At 41.7% G+C, this 19,697-nt stretch overlaps 1 protein-coding gene across 1 annotated transcript in view; it reads left to right on the top strand.

Moving 5' to 3' along the window:
* Nucleotides 1–19,697, top strand: part of ace (angiotensin I converting enzyme) — a 37,495-nt gene that overhangs the window by 393 nt on the left and 17,405 nt on the right. Inside the window, 9 exon segments of the mRNA NM_001123410.1 lie at nt 10,513–10,680; nt 13,393–13,486; nt 13,835–13,978; nt 15,623–15,814; nt 16,214–16,311; nt 16,407–16,579; nt 18,153–18,376; nt 18,799–18,943; nt 19,550–19,648. Of these exon segments, the coding sequence (NP_001116882.1) occupies nt 10,513–10,680; nt 13,393–13,486; nt 13,835–13,978; nt 15,623–15,814; nt 16,214–16,311; nt 16,407–16,579; nt 18,153–18,376; nt 18,799–18,943; nt 19,550–19,648 (1,337 nt within the window).

The following is a 19,697-nucleotide window of genomic DNA, read 5'->3' as shown; positions in this document are numbered from 1 at the left end:
GTCATTTTGAATATGAATTTTTGTGTGTCCAGAAATGTGGTAATTACCTAAAGGTTTGCATGAAAATATTGGAGATTTTTCTTTTTAGTGCACATAAGTATAAGAGATATTTTATGGCACACAATTATAAGAGAGATGTTTTAGGGCACACAACTATAAGAGATGTTTTAGGGCACACAACTATAAGAGATGTTTTAGGGCACACAACTATAAGAGAGATGTTTTAGGGCACACAACTATAATAGAGAGATGTTTTAGGGCACACAACTATAATAGAGATGTTTTAGGGCACACACCTATAATAGAGAGATGTTTTAGGGCACACACCTATAATAGAGAGATGTTTTAGGGCACACACCTATAATAGAGAGATGTTTTAGGGCACACACATATAATAGAGAGATGTTTTAGGGCACACAACTGTAATAGATAGATGTTTTAGGGCACAACTATAATAGAGAGATGTTTTAGGGCACACAACTATAAGAGAGATGTTTTAGGGCACACAACTGTAAGAGATATGTTTCAGGGCACACAACTGTAATAGAGATGTTTTAGGGAATACAACTGATGTGGCATATTTCTCGTTTGCAAATAAGTGAATTAGCAAAAATTCTGATTAAATTATCACTCACCTCTGTTTGTTCACTATCCACTGATTTGTTTGTTTATTTTTTTAAAGGCATGGCTCATAATTAAAGGTGGTGTAAGATGGGAGGGGGGAATTAATGACATTTGCATTGTAATTACAGCCCTCTGTCATGTACTGAGATATAGCTCTCTGAATGCAGATGAGCATGCTGGGATTTGTGGGTCTGTAACAGTTGGATAGAAAACTGTACCCAGTAGCAGAACTATTACTCTTGACAACTGATGTTATGCTTATATCTAGTTGTATGCAACTATTCTTGTTTCCATTGGCATCAATGGGGGTGTATGATTTAGAAGATTGATACTGGATCTAAGAGCTTGCAATCACTGCTGTTGCTTTGTGGAAGAAGTACAAGGGACACTTTGAGGCTCATGAACAAATGCAGTGCTGCATACAACAAACTACATAGTTGATCCAGGGACTGGTCCGATTGCCATCTTGGAGTCAACAAGGAATTTTTTCCCCTCTGCGGCAAATTAGAGAGGCTTCAGATGGGGTTTTTTGCCTTCCTCTGGATCAACTAGAAGTTAGGCAGGTTATATATAGGCATTATGGTTGAACGTGATGGACGTACGTCTTTTTTCAACCCAACTTACTATGTTATTATGTTACTATGTTGCATACAGAATTCTGTGCAAGGGCAGCATATCTATAGGGCAGCGATCCCCCAACCAGAGGCTTGTGAGCAAGATATTGCTCCCCAACCCCTTGGATGTTGCTCCCAGTGGCCTCAAAGCAGGTGCTCAGTTTTAAATTCTTGGCTTGGAGGCAAGTTTTGGTTGCATTAAACCCAGTGTAATGCCAAACAGAGGATTCTATATGCTGCCAGTCTACATGGGGGCTATAAAATAGACAATTATTGCTCTTATTGGCACCACATGGAAACTTTTTTTTTTTTTGCTTGTGTTGCTCCCCATCACTTTTTCCATTTGAATATGGCTCACGGGTATAAAAGGTTGGGATCCCTGTATAGGGGGAGCAGTTGGGGGGGGGGGGAGCGGGTCTGGTAAGTTCCTGCAATTCCCCCTTTTTTCACCCCATGCAGGTTGATCGTTAGGGAGAAAGAGGATGCAAACTTCCTGCCTGCAAAAGATTGGTCTGAATAAAAATGGAACTGATATTTACAGCAGGACTGGGAAGACCAATTAGATGGTCTTATTCCAGATCCTATAATTAATCACATAGATTACAGGGAAATACAGGGGGATTTCATTATACAGTATACTAATAAATACAAGACAGGCAGACTGCCCTGGGATCCCATCACATAGGAATAGTTCTTATTGGACAGAGTATTGTTCAGTTGATGCCCATCTTCTTCACCAGGTCCCGAGGATTGCCCTTTGGAAGCAGCCTGACCTCCTTCAGACCTTAATTTTCGTGCTATGAAAATAGAACAATGCTTTTTTTTTTTTTTTAAGTGCTAGTGTCTTGTGGAAGACATACTAGCAATTTTAGAGAAATGGCAGTATCCCTTTACACTAACAACACACCAGTCTGGCATCCTGCCACTAAGTGAAGCATGCATTAAAAGTAACTTTCTGGCTGTATTCCTTGGAATATGGCTTTGCTGCAAAGTCTCCAGATATCACTGAAATCATTAAGGTCCCCATACACTATAAGATCCGCACGCTTGGCGATGTCGCCAAGCGATCAGATCTTCACCCGATATCCCTACCTATGGGTGGGCGATATCGGGTAGCAAGTGGCTTAAAAAAAGAATAATCCAATCGTTTGGCCCTGGGGCCAAACAATCTGATTACATTTGCGGCCATGGGGCAGTCGGTTCGGGGACCGCAACAACGAGCCGATGCGGTCCCCGATCCGACTGAATTTTCTAACCTGGCCGATCGAGACCTGCCCAATTTCAGGCCAGATGTCGGCCAGGCCGCTCATTTCTGCCCATACACGGGCCGATTAGCTGCCGAATCGGTAGCTACTATCGGCCCGTGTATGGGGACCTTTAAGCTGGCCATACACGGGCAGATCCGCTCGCTTGGCGATGTCGGCAGCTATAATCGGCCTGTGTATGGGGACCTTTACTTTGTTGTACCTTCCCCATGGCAAACAACTTCTGCTCCCAAGCAAGAAAAATACAGCTTTTTAATCACAATACAAGTTTCTTCTTATTTCTATATTTATTATTTTATAAACTTCATATGTTTAACAAAGTATAATTTTGTGTTTGTATTTAAAGTCCCCAGTGTTCCTTTAGGTCAGTAATAAATGTTAGCTATTGCCAGGGGTATAATGGGGATTCTAGGAGTCTGTCCTTGGCAGGACAAAGGTCCCGCTTAAGAATGTGTGTTAATTGCAGTGGTATCAGTTTGGCTCGATGTGATTCATTAACATAGAAAGAGTGATTTGAATCAAGTTTGCTGGTTGCTCTGTTTAATTCACTGTACGCCTCATAAATAGCTAGGGGGTCTCATTCTTTAAGTCAATGTAGTTGCTTTACACTGGGGAAATGCTAAATGGGTGTGTTTTAGAAAATATAAATGTGGTTAAGAAAATCTCATGTCTCCTGCAATGGGGTCAAGGTATAATGTATCAGATGAGGAGCTGCCAATACATAAGCCCCTTTGTTTTCTGGTTACATACAGTTGGAGTTACATTGAGTCTGATAACAGGATTACGGAAACAAAATCTGCTTTTTAGCCCCTAATGTGAATGCTAACCCCCCTTCCTTGTTTGCCTAATTTGCAAGGCTAATTTTGCATGTAACATTGTGTGGCTGAGGATAGATTCATGTATAGTAACGGGAAAGCACAAATAAAAGTACTGGTTGCATTGACAGTGTATGGGAATTGATGTACTTATATGGCTACAGGTTCCTGGCCTATGTCAAAATGACAATATATTGTGTGGGGGTATTAGCCCATGATTTAGTCGCCCGCGAACAGGGAGTTTTGTCGCGGGCCATCACCTGCCGGTGGGATGGCAGGTGATGGCAACTCGGGGAGATTAGTCGTCCGCGAACAGGGAGATTTGTCGCGGGCGACTAATCTCCCCGTGTGCCAGAGCCCTTTTTGGCTAACTAAGATAACCATAGCAAGCTTTCAGGGTAATCAGCTTGAAAAAGGAACTAAAATGTTCTGAAAGCTTGGTTATCTTAAGGTCCCCATACACTATAAGATCCGCTCGCTTGGCGATGCTTGGCGCCAGTCCGCTCGTTTCTGCCCCTACACGGGCAGATAAGCTGCCGAGTCGGTCCTTGGACCGATATCGGCAGCTTCTATCGGCCCGTGTATGGGGGCCTTTAGTTAGCCAATAAAGGTATCACCTTTATACCACTTTTGTTATTTTTTATTTCAAAAGGGTTACCCTGTAAACATTATCTCAATTACTTAAGCCAGATGGCAAAGGGCAAAGTCATCTCCTTGGGACTCCAACAGTTGACTATATAAGTACTTGGTGGTGGTAGCTCCTAATTTGAGCTGGTTACATCAGATAAGGCAGAGGTACCCAGCCTTTTTTAATATCTAATATCTACATTTAGTATTAATGTTTGTATATATAGTTATGTATGTGAGTATATAGATAAGTAAGTATAGGTTGTGTGTGCTGGGTTTACTTGGAAGGGTTAAACTTGATGGACTCTTTTCAACCCTATGTAACTATATTTATGATGATTATTATACATTTATAATTATTACTTTTTAATATATATACTTTTATATAGTGCTGACAAATTTCGTAGCTCTTTAGAGATATTACATCATTTCCATCAGTCCTTTAAGCTAAGATCAAGATCATATTCACACACACACACAATAGGCACAGTTTTATCAGGAGCCAAAGAACCTGCCTGTTTGTTTTGGATAGTGGGAGGGTACCCAGAGAAAAATCACACAGACATGGGGAAAATATACAAATCATGTGCTCCAAATTTCTTTAACCCATTGCCTACTTATCCTTCATCTAAAGGTTACTAATTAATAGTCTTCTGCAACTGATGGTCAAATTTCCTTGAAATGTCCCTTTTTCAGTTCAGCAAGCCAAGAGGCACAATAACAATAATGATGCCTTTTGTACACACAACCTTCACTTGTCTAGCACAGAGACAAAGAGCCCCAAGAAAGAAAAGTTACAATATGACCGTGGCAGAGAGTTCAGATATGCATTCCAGCCGAGAGGAAGCCGAACAGATAAAGACTGCAATTAGGCTCCGAAAGCCTTACGGGATATCCGGCTGGAGCAGAAATAGGACAAACACACGGAAAAGAAAAAAAAAGATTAAAAAAATATCTTCGGAGTAAAATAAAAACAAGCTGATTTTCCTGAGTAGCGAGCTAACGAGCCGTAATCAGCAGAACGCAAGAGTGATTAGGCACTAATTGGACAGGAGAGAGAGCGGGGCTGCTAGAAATCGTAGGGCACTATCAGAGTTTCTGCCTCTGTACAGTCAGGGTTATAGTATGCAGATGCACTCAACACTTACTACATAAATGTAACTGGGATACTGCAAATACAATGGGGCAAAGTGTCAGTTTAGAGCTTAATACTTAAAAGCTCAATCACGCTCTATTCATTCGTATGGGATTTTTAGAAGTATATTTATTAAATGGTGAGTTTTAAATTTCACCCATTGATAATTACCCTTCTAAATATCCAATAGGAATGAATAGTGCATGGTTGAGTTTTTATGTATTAGGGTAAGAACCCACGGAATGGTTGAGTTGCCCACAATAGATCTCTGCTATCATGGGCGACAAACCACTCCGAAAAAAGACTCAACACTGGCCATAATTGGAGTGGCTGGTGGAAAGTCGCATGAAGTTTCCTCCTGCAGGCAACTTTGTGTGACTTATATTGTTGCCGATGGAATCTATCACGGGCGACTCAACCGCTCTGTGGGTTCTTGCCCTAATACATAAAAACTCACCCACACGCTATTCCTAAGTTCACATTTTAATAAATCTGCCCCAATGAATTAGGGCCAAGCTTAATATGTACGTAAGAAAAGTCAATACATTTCACTGCTACCAGTATTTAAAAAATACTCTCAATATATTTAAAGCATACCTCCCAACATTTGAAAAATGGAAAGAGGGACAAAAACGACTGTGGCGGGGAGAGTTCAGATATGCACGTCAGGGGCGGGCCAAGCCGACCGGGCGCCCTAGGCAACCCGGTCGGCAAACTCCGCCCACCTCCCCGCCCCCGAACGGCGCATGCGCGCCAAAGCACAGGAGGCAGGGCGATTCGATCGGTCATTGCCTCCGCCGCTAATGACAAGCGGCGGAGGCAATGACAAAGTATCGCTAGGGGTAGGCAGGAGAGGTTCCTGCCTGGTGCCCCTCGATCGTTGCGCCCTAGGCAGCTGCCTCTTCTGCCTACCCCTAGTTCCGGCCCTGATGCACATAGCGCGGTTAAAATGTACAACCACGCCCATTTTTGTGACCACACCCCCTAAATACCACTCCCATGAGCAGTTTGAACCCATTTCTGGGGGTTTTGGGTTGGTTTGGCTTTTTTTAACGTGTTATTACAGTTTTGCTAAAAAAGCTGAAATTGCCCCTTAAGCTGCAAGTCTCAGTTCCCCCAAGAGACCTGTTTAGCTTATTAGTTGCAACTGTATCCAAATGCAGGTGTAGCTTGTTAAACTTTCTGGGCTTTCTGCCAAAAGCTACTTTTTAATTAAGTTTGAGAAACATTGAATTTTTTTAGTGCAGGAGAAGTAAAGGGATGCTTGCTTTAGGGCTAAACTCCACGGGAGATTTTGTAGGATGAAGTTGTTAAAAAAAAAAAAAAAAATCTACAAAAAACACATACTACAAGTCAGATGTAGTTTCGTGGGTCAAAATATAATGGGACTGATAGAAAAATCTAATGCGTAAATAAGTTAAATAAGGGTTCCACAAATTCTGATCAAAATCTCCTGTGGAATTTAGCCCTTAAAACGTGATTTTTTACAGAGCACTATTTCGTGCCATCTGAAGTTGGCCATTAACATTTTTGTGCAAACAATCCATGAAACTCAACACACTCTCCAAAGGTAAAGGCCAATCCCAAATGAAAAACTTGCTAGTGGACCCCCTATCCCAGTGGGCCCTGGGCAATGCCCCTTTGACATCCTCTTGTTAATCATCTGGAGTTTTACAGAACGGTTAATTTCTTTTCCTTTTTTCCTGTGGCATCGCCATTCTATCATTTTTCTGCTCCCTGGGCTGTTGGTCTAGGGCGGCACACCTAGGGATTGAACGTCACATGCTTGAGGGTTATACTATCACAAATTTCTTGGGGCAGTTGGGTCCCACCAATGAAATTCTGCCCAGGGCTCACAGACCACACCCCATTCTGCCTTAGACCACCCTGACCCCACACTTTGTAGATCAGAAACATCTTTTTTCATGGCTCTCAAGGCCTGCAACTCCATTAAAATACTACAGAACCCTAAAATGAGAGTTCTGCTTGATCAGAGTTATGGGCTCCATGTTTTTAACTGCAGGTGGAGCTGGAAGGTTTAGGTTTTCTATAACAGAACAATGAAATATCTTCTCCTTCCTAATGTTTGTATTACTTTTTAATATTATGAAGCTAAAATAACACAATAATGAAGATTAGTGTCATAACGGAGCTCATTTATCAACACCAGATCTGCACCTGGGCAGGAGTAACCCACAGCAATCAGTCATACATCTAAGTGGTTGCCACAAGCTGTTACCCAGGTGCTGGTAAACCTTTCTCATTGGTGAATTTTCTTGCATATGCAATTACGTTTGTATGTTTATCTTCTTTAAGGGAACTAGGAGGGTGCAGTAGGACCATTTTATGGAGGGTGTAGATCAGTTTTTTAAAAGTTTTTTGCTGTGAGCTGTAGGCAATCAACATCAGGGATCGATCCTTACAGCAACAGAGTTTAAAATTTTTCCCCAAGCTCTTCAGGTCAGTCAGCAACTAAATTTAAAAAGGTTCTTCCAGCAAAAATTCTGCCTGTCCTAAGGTATACCTGGCTCCTAGTTTTTGAGATCAGTGTTGGACACACTAAACAGATTATATAATAACACTATTACCATCCTTCTGAGGTTCGTTACATGATATTGGCAAGATAACAGCCAGCCAACTTAAAGGAACAGTAACACCAAAAAATTCAAGTGTATAAGAAATTCCAATATAATGTACTGCTGCCCTGCACTGGTACAACTGGTGTTTTGCCTCACAAACACTACTATGATTTATATAAAGAATGCAGCTGTGTAGCCATGGGGGCAGCCATTCAAAGGAGAAAAGGCACAGGCACTTAGCAGATAACAGATAAAACACTATTGTATTCTACAGAGCTTATCTTTTATCTGCTATGTAGCCTGTGCCTTTTCTCTTTTTTTTTTTTTTTAGCTTAAATGGCTCCCCCAATGGCTACACAGCAGCTTATTATATATAAACTATAGTAGAGTTACTGCAGCAAACACACAACTTTTACCAGTGCAGGGCAACAGTACATTGTATTTCATTTACTTTAAATCTCTTTAATTTTTTGGTGTTACTGTTCCTTTAAGGAGGCCATACACACGCAGATTTAAGCCGTTGATTTGGGTCCTTTAGACTGATTCAGTAGCTTATCTGTCAACGTATGGACACCCCTGAAGGGCTTACACTACCGATATCTGACCTAAGATTGACCAGATATTGATCAGGCAGCTTTGATTCTCCTGTCGGATCGGCAACCACACCGGTTCATTAATGTGGTCCTTCCTCCGACGGGTCCATCCCTTTCATTGTAACTTAATCATTTGGCCCCAGGGTCAAATGATCAAATGACTCGTACATCTTAAGCCAGCTATACACACACACCAATATTATCGTATCGAACCTTGTTTCGTACGATATTCAGGCTGTGTATGGCGGCTCGAAGAGGTGACCAATATCGCAGAAAAGATTTTGATTGGGTGCCATTGAAGGCGCTCAAGCAAAATCTACATTCAGGGCTGAATTGCCAGGTGGAGGTAGAATTCCTATTGTTTCTACCTCCATATCTGACGATTCAGCCCTGAACAGTGGAGGGTGGGAATGATCTTTTGTGCGACCAATTGCTACCTTTAGGCTGGCATCAGTGGAAAGATCCGCTCGCTTGGCATGAAAAAAGGATTTCCCTCTTTTTCACATGGTACCCTTCTTAAGTTTGACTACAGTATAAATAATTGCATGTTAATATGCATTTTAGAACTTGAATTTGCAGACAAATTAAATAACAAAATATGTTTTTACCTGCCACTTGGGATTCTGTAAAAGTAAAAAAATACTGTCTATGCCTCTGGCCCAGGTAGGTCTATGCCAGTCAAACCACAGACTGGCATTATTGCTTATAGTCCTGTGTCTAGTTAGTAGGCAAACCTTTCTTGGGTCTATCCTTGCACACAATCTACTCTCCTAAAGCATCAGTTTCTTTTGATGGCGTAGAAACTTGGCAGACAGACATAAGGACCTGTAACCCCCACCTCCCCACCCATGCAAGTGTGGGTGGGGGGCTCAGGACCCTCCAATTCATGCTTGTCCACAGACCATTAGGCTACTGTCTTAGCATCTTTTGCCTGTGCATAATGTAGTTGTTTCCTATATTTGATTTACAATAGGTTCTACAGTTTCTATGTGAACCAATTTACCAGGAGTCACCAACTTGCACAGCAAAAAGAATGTAACAATAAAAGCTGTTCTAGTGTTTTAAAATATGACACCCCTTTTCACTGGGTGCGCAAAATGTTATCTCCATGTCCTAAACGGCTGACCTTAATCTACACACCACAGCCTGGTATTCTGGCAGGATACAGTAAGCAAGGCTAAGACGCAATACTAAAATAATCCATATGTGCATAAACCCATTAGACAGCTATAATATAAGAGAATGTAAGAGCAGTAAACAGGATATTATTCGATCAGTAAGATAGTAAGCAGAGATTCCCCTTTACCAGTTCACTTTGATTACAGACAGGTTAAGCACTGGCCAACAGCAATGTACAACAATGCCAATTGTTTTTCAAGGCAATCAATATACAATTTCACTACTAAATTTGTAAAGGTGAATAGCTCTTCTATTCAAAGTACAGACTATGAGCAAACATATGCTGCTGAATTATGCTTAGTACAGAGGAATGCCTCTTAACGTATAAAGGGTGGTGTCCTTTCAGCTGCTATTACACTAGCTTTCCATTAGGGACTACTTGTGGGCAGCCACTCAGGCACACCAGATATGGTGAATTTTAAGCACAAGGAAAACTGTGAGCATAATGACCAATGAAAGACTTAAGAAATCAGCTTTGATCCCTATTTTGTAGAAGGTCTTCCCTAGCATTATAAAGGTATCGGTATAAGAACAAGGTTGCCAAACGAGCGGATCTTCTCCCGAGATCCCAACCTACGGGTGGGCGATATCGGGCGGATTCAGGCTAATTCGGCCATTTTGGCCAAACGATCGAATTACAATGACGGTAATAGGCACAATTGGTTCAGGGACCGCATTAACGAGCCGATGCGGTCCCCGACCCACCTAAATTTTTTAACCTGCCCATCGTTAGTGCCCCTACACAGGCCGATAAGCTGCCGAATTAGTCTAAGGAACTGATATTTGCAGCTGGAATCGACCCTTGTATGGCCACCTTAAGTAAAGTGTCTTGTAACACACAGCAACCAATCAGCAATTAGTTTATACTGGTCTAGTTTAGTTAGAGTAGGGGAAAAAAAAGCTGATTTGTAAATATAGTTAACAAGCTAAGGCAAGCTTCACCCTCACATAATCAGCTAGTTGACACCTTGTAAGAAATTTTAATAAGAGTAGCTTGACCAAAATTTAAAAAATAAAGAATAAACGTTTAGTTGACCTTTAAAAATGATAACTTCTTAACATATCTCCTTGTGATTTTCAGATTCTAGCTTCCATGGAGGAGCAGGAGTTTAATGAGGCATGGGGTATGAAGGCTAAGGAACTTTTCAATGATGTGTGGGAAAACTTTACAGATCCATTACTCAAGAAAATTATCAGTTCTATAAGGACCCTCGGAGCATCAAACTTGAACTTGACTGCAAGAGAGGAGGTGAGAAATCAGCTATGCCATACTAAAAAGATGAAACATTTTTTTTATAGCAAAGATCTTGTGAGACGGAGTGGGTGACTCTACCCATTTGTGGTCAACGCAAGAAGTAAAATGTCCACCATTCCTCATACTTCTGTTTATGCACTTAGTTGAAAAATGGGTGACTCTGCCCATCTGTAGACAAAATGGGTGACTCTGCCCATCTGTAGACAAAATGGGTGACTCTGCCCATCTGTAGACAAAACTGGTTACTTTCAACACCAAAAAACAAATATTTTTTATATCCATTCCTTATACCACAGATTATGTACAGGAGTTGAAAAAAAACCTTTTCATTACCTACATATAATAATAAAAATGCTTTTCACTCTTTGAATCATTATATCTCTGGCTGTTATTTGTTATCAACATCTCTCCCTCATGAAGGGCTTTTAGGGGGCTCTTCAGCACCATTTATGCTTGGGGTCAGTAACCTTAGCAACAAACTTGAGCAGGAGCAGTTGTTGGCAACTGACAGTAGCCAAGGGATACAACAGTATGATAAAGAAAATAAGACAATGCCTAAAACAAACCAATTTGTTGAAGTCTGCTAAATGCTGAATTTGAGTAGGGAGGTTAACTTTTAAAAGGAGCCCCACTGCCTGGACCATATGGCACAGCACCAGGGAATATAGTTAATCCTTTATGAATAAGAGATAATAAGGCTGATGTGAGAGAGGGCTGAGTGTCAGCTCATCATTCAACCCCCACCCCCTTCCCTATGTGTCTCTACTTGCTGTTGCTCCGGGGATGTGGCTAAAGTTGACCTTGACAAGCTGAGAGGAGTGATAGACGGATGGGTAGAAATGCCTGAGATTGGCAGAGTCCTTCAGAGAATGAGAGGGAGTAATTGAAGCATTAAATGAGGAATTTAAAAGCCCGATCATGGCAAACTGGATCTGTGAAAGAGAGAAACATTTGCTTCCGGCAAGACAAATTTCACTATCTCACTGGGAACAAATAGAAATACAGCTCCATTTGTGCGTGACACATACCCTTCGCACAAATGCACAGATATCTCATTTAACTGCTCGCGTTCATATCTGCCCGAGAGGGTTTCACTTAGCCTTTATCTAGAGATGTCCAGCTGTACCGCTATGAATTCCATCAGCCTCATCCAGCTGGGATTATTATATATTATGAAACAGGCAATTATTAGACAAAAAAACTGAAAATAATTTAAGCTTTTCATGTGCATTGACATACTACTTTTACTTGCCTTGTAACTGATTTTTTATTTGGAGAGAATATTATCTTTTTTGTTGTTGTAGTGAAATGTAGTATATGTCCTTTGGTTGCAGCCAACTTTTCTGTAATATATTCTATGAATGGTGATGGTATTGAGAAATGAGAATATATTATTGTTGCCAGCTGCACAGTTCTATCAATGTCTTCACAACTGGTGTAGAGAATACCAGTCCTGAAAATGCCCCTTTTTATTGCCCTTTCATTTCAGGAGCCAGATTTCCCATTGACTACTAATGGACTTAGTGACAAGCAACACTATATTGATTACAACTGTTTTCTAGCTGATTACAGAATAGTCAATTGCCCTTGCTACAACTACATTGTGGTGCTGTAAGGATAAATAATAATAGTTAGATGAATGCTAGCTACCATTGTAGTATATAATATATGCTCAGAGTACAAAAAATGACCACCAAAGTACAGCTGGATACAAAAAGCTGTCACTTGTCACCTATGGCCAAACCACACTTTGCTCTCCAGCTCAAGGTAGTAGGTGACCAAATTAAACTTCAGACTCATCTTGTTACCTAACACAGTTATATAAATATGTATATATGGAATTATGTACCCCCTACTGTAATTATAAGTATATTATAAGTCACCAAGGAGTTTCACAGCCACATAAAGACACAAGGCAAAAGGCCGAGTGCTCTTATATAGGTCATATAACCCTGAAATTACTTTGAACATCCTTATATATTACAACAGTAGGATTCCACCTTGAATCTTCTGCTAATTTATCCAGTTGTAGAGGTACTTATAGCAGAAAACATTTCCATGGGTTAAAGGGTACTTTCAACATGACTGAACATATTACAGGTATGGGATCCCTTATCCAGAAACCTGTTATCCAGAAAGCTCGGAGTTACGGAAAGCCTGTCTCCCATAGACTCCATTTTAATCAAATAATTCAGAATTTTAAAACTGATTTCCTTTTTCTCTGTAGTAATAAAACTGTACCTGTACTTGATCCCAACTAATATATAATTAATCCTTACAGGATGCAAACACTCCTACTGGGTTTAATTAATGTTTTATTGATTTTTTAGTAGACTTAAGGTATGGAGATCCAAATAACAGAAAGACCCCATATCCAGAATACCCTTGGTCCCAAGCATTCTGGATAATGGGTCCTATACATGTATCTTGAGTTAAAGAGAACAAAACCCCTTAGTGCCCTAGGTTGGCTTTCCTTCTCCTTGCCAAACCACACCACTAATATGACCTACATGGCCCGCTCCTCTATTTCTCATGATAACCGGCAGATTAACGCAGCCAGGTTGGTGGCTGCCATGTCTGCCTGCTTGATGCCCTTTCACAATGTATGCAGTTGAAATAAGCCATGCATATTGTGCTCCTATAGTGAGGGCTTCTGGGATTCATCGAATTTCAAGAAATAATGATGTGACTTTTTCTGTTCTTTAGTATAACACCATTCTTAGCGAGATGGACAGCATCTATTCAACAGCCAAAGTTTGCCCTCCCAATGCGACTGCGAAATGCTGGTCTTTGGAACCCGGTAAGGCTCATAAAACCAAGAACCATAGGCTATTAGCTAGTTTGTGATGGCATAGTCATGTGTACAGCTTGCACACCCCACGTGATTGACGGATACATACAAATGCAGCCCTAAATTTCTTCATACTGAAACAGCCTATTTTTATTACTAGTACTGTATTTAAAGCAGTGGTTTCAAAACCCTGGGGCTTTAGGGCGCCCAAACAGTTGTAGGGAACAATTTTAGGGCCATTGCTTATAAACTATCTTGGTTATTCATGGAACTATAGCAGAGTTATTGTAAATGACCCCATTTTCATGAATTAGTAACACTACCATAAGCTAAGGGGCCAATGTCATTTTCCTGTAGAAATAACAGAGATCATGGCAACATCCAGGAGTTACAAGAAGCTTCTCTATGCCTGGGAAGGCTGGCATAACTCTGCAGGGATCCCACTAAAGGAGAAATACTTACGATTTGTGCAGCTCAGTAATGAAGCTTACAGGATGGACGGTGAGTAAAACAAAGGCGATTGCTTTAAGTCTCCTTTAGCAGAATTTTGCATTGATTACACAGATTACATTTTCTTAGATTTCAGTGGACCACTCATCTTTGCCAGGTTATTTTGTACTCTACTGCAGAGGCTCCTCAACTGTGGGGCTGGCACTCCCAGTGGCACCCAGAGTAGTCTCTTGGGGAGGGGCAGCCTGAAGAACAGTTATGTCTCTGGGCTAAAAAAAGATGACAGCTGTAGCACTACTGTAGCATACAATATAAAGGGAAGGTAAAGCTTCCCTGAAAATGGTGCCTATAGTAGCAGTGAGGAAATAGCCTGAGAAGGGACTGTGGCTGTGGGATAGCAGGTATAGTAGGGAGAGATGGTGCCTATAGTAGCAGTGGGGATAATAGCCTCTGGGAAGGGACTGGGGCTGTGGGATAGCAGGTATAGTAGGGAGAGATGGTGCCTATAGTAGCAGTGGGGGGATAATAGCCTCTGGGAAGGGACTGGGGCTGTGGGATAGCAGGTATAGTAGGTAGAGATGGTGCCTATAGTAGCAGTGGGATAATAGCCTCTGGGAAGGGACTGTGGCTGTGGGATAGCAGGTATAGTAGGGAGAGATGGTGCCTATAGTAGCAGTGGGATAATAACCTCTGGGAAGGGACTGGGGCTGTGGGATAGCAGGTATAGTAGGGAGGGATGGTGCCTATAGTAGCAGTGGGGGGATAATAGTCTCTGGGAAGGGACTGTGGCTGTGGGATAGCAGGTCCAACCTTACATATCACAAAGTCAGTTTTACATTGGGCTTTGCCTTTCTGAGTAGTACGTACAAAAGCAAATTGTCTGGATGCTCTATACCAGGGATTTGCGCCTTTGGAGAGCAGTTGGAGAGCAACACAAGCATTGGGTGTCTAATATGGGCTGTCACTGGCTATTGGGAGCCCCAATATGGACTACCAGCCTACAGGAGACTCTGTTTGGCAGTACAATCAAAACTTGCCTCCAAGCCAAGAATTTAAAAATAAGCCCCTACGTTGATTAGCAACATGTTCCTCACAAGCCACTGGTTGGGGATCACTGCTCTATACGATAGAAATTTGCCTTCCCTATTCCTAAGACGACAATTCAGCAGGATGCAATCATCTTTCTAGTATATTTTCTTTAACACTAGATCATTTCCAGCTCATAAGAGAATTGGATAACCATTCCATAGGTGGCATAATAGACTTCTTCACAAACTTGATTCCAAATGTCTTAGTGTGCCCACATACCCTAAAATATAATTATACAAGTTAAGTACAAACCCCCGAAAAAGAAATTGCAATACCCTTGGTTCTTCCTGGCAAAATATTACCGTAGTACGGTACTTTAATTTGTTTTGGTGACCTCAGGAGACATGTAGTTCTTGTCTCAGCTCAATGCTTCCACCTAGTGGCTTAGATTTGTATTTCTTGACTTGATCAAACCATTGCATGCAAATGGCTAGTCAAAACATTTTAAGAGCAAGGCAAGTTGCCCTGGTGGCTCAGTTGAGGATAATGTCATTTTATTAGACACAGGGGAGGTAAGGAGTGATGCAGAGTTTGCTGCAACTTTATTTTCTGTGTTCTTCATCCTACGGAGCCTCCTGACTGTATCTTTTTGTTCCCTCCATGCAGGATATAAGGACACTGGTGCCTACTGGCGCTCTTGGTATGCATCTCCGACATTTGAAGAGGACCTGGATGGCCTATACCAACAACTAGAACCTCTATACCTCAATCTACATGCCTTTGTACGCAGGAAACTGTACGAGCGCTATGGGGCTAAATATATCAACTTGAAAGGACCAATTCCAGCTCATCTGTTTGGTGAGAAAACAGTAGGCACCTGAATTTGTGGTGGAAGGATATATAGGTCTCCAATCTCCATAACCCCAATGAATTGACTGAACCATATGTCAGCCTTTGGGAAGATCCAACTGACAAACAACATCATTGAGCGCTTCGAAGTAGGAGAAAAAAATGTTAGGCTAAAAAATTCTAAAAATGCAACAGGTTTGTTTATTAATAGGAAAAAGGGTGCACATTATATCTAACACCGCCTAACCTAAAAAAAAAACATGTAGTCTACAGCATACATTAAAATGAACAGATAACTAACCATATGGGACAACCTGGAAAAACTACCAGTTGGAGGAACTGGTGTGAAATTCAGCAGTACACTTCCGCTGCTATTCTAATATGACACTGGTTGTTTGTTTTCTACAGGTAACATGTGGTCCCAGCAGTGGAATAATATCTACGACATGATGATTCCCTTCCCAGACAAGACCAATATAGATGTCACTAATACAATGAGGGAAAAGGTAATGGATTTAGAATGCAGGACCTTCAGGTGAAACAGCTGAGGTTGGTTCTTCTAACTAGCAGCTCTCTGACTTCTTTCTCTTCTCCCCCTCAGGGATGGAATGCTACCCATATGTTCAGAGTTTCAGAGGAGTTCTTCACCTCCCTGGGTCTGCTGGAGATGCCCCCAGAGTTTTGGGAGAAGTCAATGTTGGAAAAACCAGCAGATGGACGTGAGGTGGTGTGCCATGCATCTGCATGGGACTTCTACAACCGTAAGGACTTCCGGTAAGACATGTCATGGCAAGAAGTGGCAGTTAGGTTTATGTAGAATCACTGAGAAAGGCTTGCCCTAATAAGATATCCATAGCAAAAAACATCTAGCTTTTATTGGGCTGTTGAAATTAAAATGATAGTGAATATTTTGTTTGTTTTCTGGTACTTTATATATTCCTATATGTGCATACTTAGGGGAGTCCCCTTTGTCAGGCAGGATCAGATAACCCTTCAGTGTCATAAGGTAGAAAAGGACCTTGCTTGAAAGTACCCATAGACCTTGGGTTAATTAGGCGAATAAAGCAGTAATAATCAGGGTTGGACTGGGCCATGGGGCACTGGAAAAACTGAGGGCCCTGCCAACCCAGACCCACTCACCTAGGATGCTGCAGATGCTCCCCAGCCCTGGGCCATCCTCTCTTGCCCTATCACAGTAGCTACTTAAGGTGAAAATCAGAGTTGAATAGTAATCTCAAATAGAAAGATAAGCAGTAAAAAGTAAGAAACAACAATAAAAATAAAGCCTTACAGGAATACTTAAAGGGGAACTCCACCCAAACACAACTTAAGCTTTTTGAAAAGTAAACATCATTTCAAGCAACTTTGCAATATACATAAATTGAAAAAGTATGCAGCCTTTTCAAGATTTTTAATGTAATAATACAGTTTGGAATAGTTACCTAAGCCTGGCCTCCTGTTCTCCTGCTGATCTTTACTACTTGACTACTTTGAGGCTTAAAAAAATAAATAAATGTAACAGTAGTCGCCTGTCCTCAGCCTGCATCCTCCCAATCCCACAATTCCCTGCACACATGATGTCAATAAGGAAAGTAACATCACAGTGCAATGCATTGTGGGTTATGCAGTTCCTGCATGCTGTCTGTAGGCTGTGGAGAAGTTGTTACAATTTGTGACATCAATGTTTTAGTCCCTCCTCCCCTGCCAGGATTTCATATGATGCAGAAAAAGAAGAACTGTTTTGCAGCTGGATTTCAGCATATAAAAATTCATACTTGAACAGTTTACAGTAATCAGGGTCGGACTGGGGTGTGAAGGGCCCACCAGGGCTCCCGTCCCAGGGGCCCTGCAGGTGCACTCAGCCGGGCGCATCCTCTAATCACCCCCCCCCTGTAGGGGCCCCCTCTAACCCCCCTCGCAGGGCCCCCACCCGACATCCTCCCCATAGCGCATAAATTTGACGCGTCAGGGGAGGAGCGTTCGGGAGGGGGAGCGCCGTCAAGGGTCGGGTCTGGGCCGCCGAGGCCCCCCGGGATTTTTCCCGGTGTCCCGGCAGCCCAGTCCGACCCTGACAGTAATATTAGAGGTTTCTTTGTTGTATGAGGCTCTTTAACAAACTATGGTTTGAAAGATGAAGTCTTATTTTAAGAGGTATCTACTGAAAGTAAAACAGCCTCCTGATTAACAGACATGGAGAACGGACTCCTGCTATATATATTTTTTTTTTGCTGGAGAGAGAGCACCAAAAAGCAGGGGATAAACAAGCACTGATTTCAATAGCAATTTAGCAGGGCTAAAGGTCTGCTTGGCTTGGTTCTCAGTTTCCATCTCACAATCTTTCCCATAGGATAAAGCAATGCACTACAGTCACTATGGAGCAGCTCTTCACTGTGCACCATGAGATGGGCCACGTGGAGTATTACCTGCAGTATAAGGATCAGCCGGTCACATACCGCCGGGGGGCAAACCCAGGCTTCCATGAGGCCATAGGAGATGTGCTCTCCCTTTCAGTCTCAACCCCAGGACACCTGAAAACAATTGGGCTTCTTGATACTGTCACTAATGATAAAGGTAAAGGCATATTAGAACTGCAGTGCCAAGTGCTTAGCAGTTTAGTTAATAAACTACCAAATCTTGTCTTGTGGGGCAGTGACAGCAGCTTTTATTGGTTTGAGTATAGCCAGCTTTATACAGCTTGCATAGAAAGCTGGTCATCAAGTAATTCCAATTCAGTATTGCTTAGCAAGCAAGCAATCTGGTAGCCAGGTCATTATCACTAGCAACCAGATACCACTTTAACTTTGGAGAAGGGGAATAATTCAGAAACCCCCTTTAAACTGCTGTAGTTGCTGGGATCAACAAAAACATGTTTTTAGTACATCTACAATCTGTTCAATTTCATGCCTGCTCTATTATCTTAATGATACATCATCATCATGTATAAAATTGTAATTATGGAACCTATTTTTTTTTCTTTGGTAACCTTTTTGCAGAAAGTGATATCAATTATCTGTTGAAAATGGCTCTGGAGAAGATTGCCTTCCTGCCATTTGGCTTCCTGATTGATCAGTGGAGATGGAATGTCTTCAGTGGCCGCACACCTCCCACCAGATACAACTACGACTGGTGGAACCTTCGGTAGGGCTTTACTTAGAAAAGGTGGGGGCATTAAGCATATAAACTGTCCCAGGGAAGAGAAAAAGAGTAATCGCCAATGACCATCCTAGGGGTAACAATTTGGTAACACAAAAAGGTTTGCCCTGACCCAGCAACCCATAGTAATTAATCAGACAATGGTTATCAACATTAAAGCTAACTGCTGGTGGATTTCTATGGTAACTGGACTGGGGTGGGAGTTACCCATGTTACTACTTAAGGGTCTTTAAAAGGAAAAACACTTACAGTATTGTAGCATGGATCCTTTTCTTTACCCCCCAAACACATGGATTCAGTGCAGGCCGATGGGCAGGGGGGGAATGAGGTGTAAATAAGTGAAATTAAGTCACTGTCTCCTCTGTTGTTAAAGCACTGCATAGATTTCTTTCCCCATTCTTGCCCTAAACTACTGCCCATCAACTGTTGTTGATCTCCAACATCTTAACACCATTTTGCCCTACTATACCTTCTTCCACTTATTTTTAACACAGCACAACGTTTTGGATACAGGGGTCTGTTTAAATGATTTTGCTGTGGTATCTGTGAACCTTTCCAGCCAAGACCAATAACCACCTTTATTTTTTTCAGAACAAAATATCAAGGTATCTGCCCACCAATCTCAAGAGATGATAACCAATTTGATGCTGGGGCAAAGTATCATATTCCAGGCAACACACCTTACATCAGGTAATGAGTTTTTGGAGAATTTGTCATTGCTACTTATTGGCTAGCCAGA

This window comes from Xenopus tropicalis, chromosome 10 (genome assembly GCF_000004195.4).
Source record: "Xenopus tropicalis strain Nigerian chromosome 10, UCB_Xtro_10.0, whole genome shotgun sequence".
Classification (NCBI taxonomy): Eukaryota; Metazoa; Chordata; class Amphibia; order Anura; family Pipidae; genus Xenopus; species Xenopus tropicalis.
This window is presented reverse-complemented; position numbering and strand designations above follow the sequence as displayed.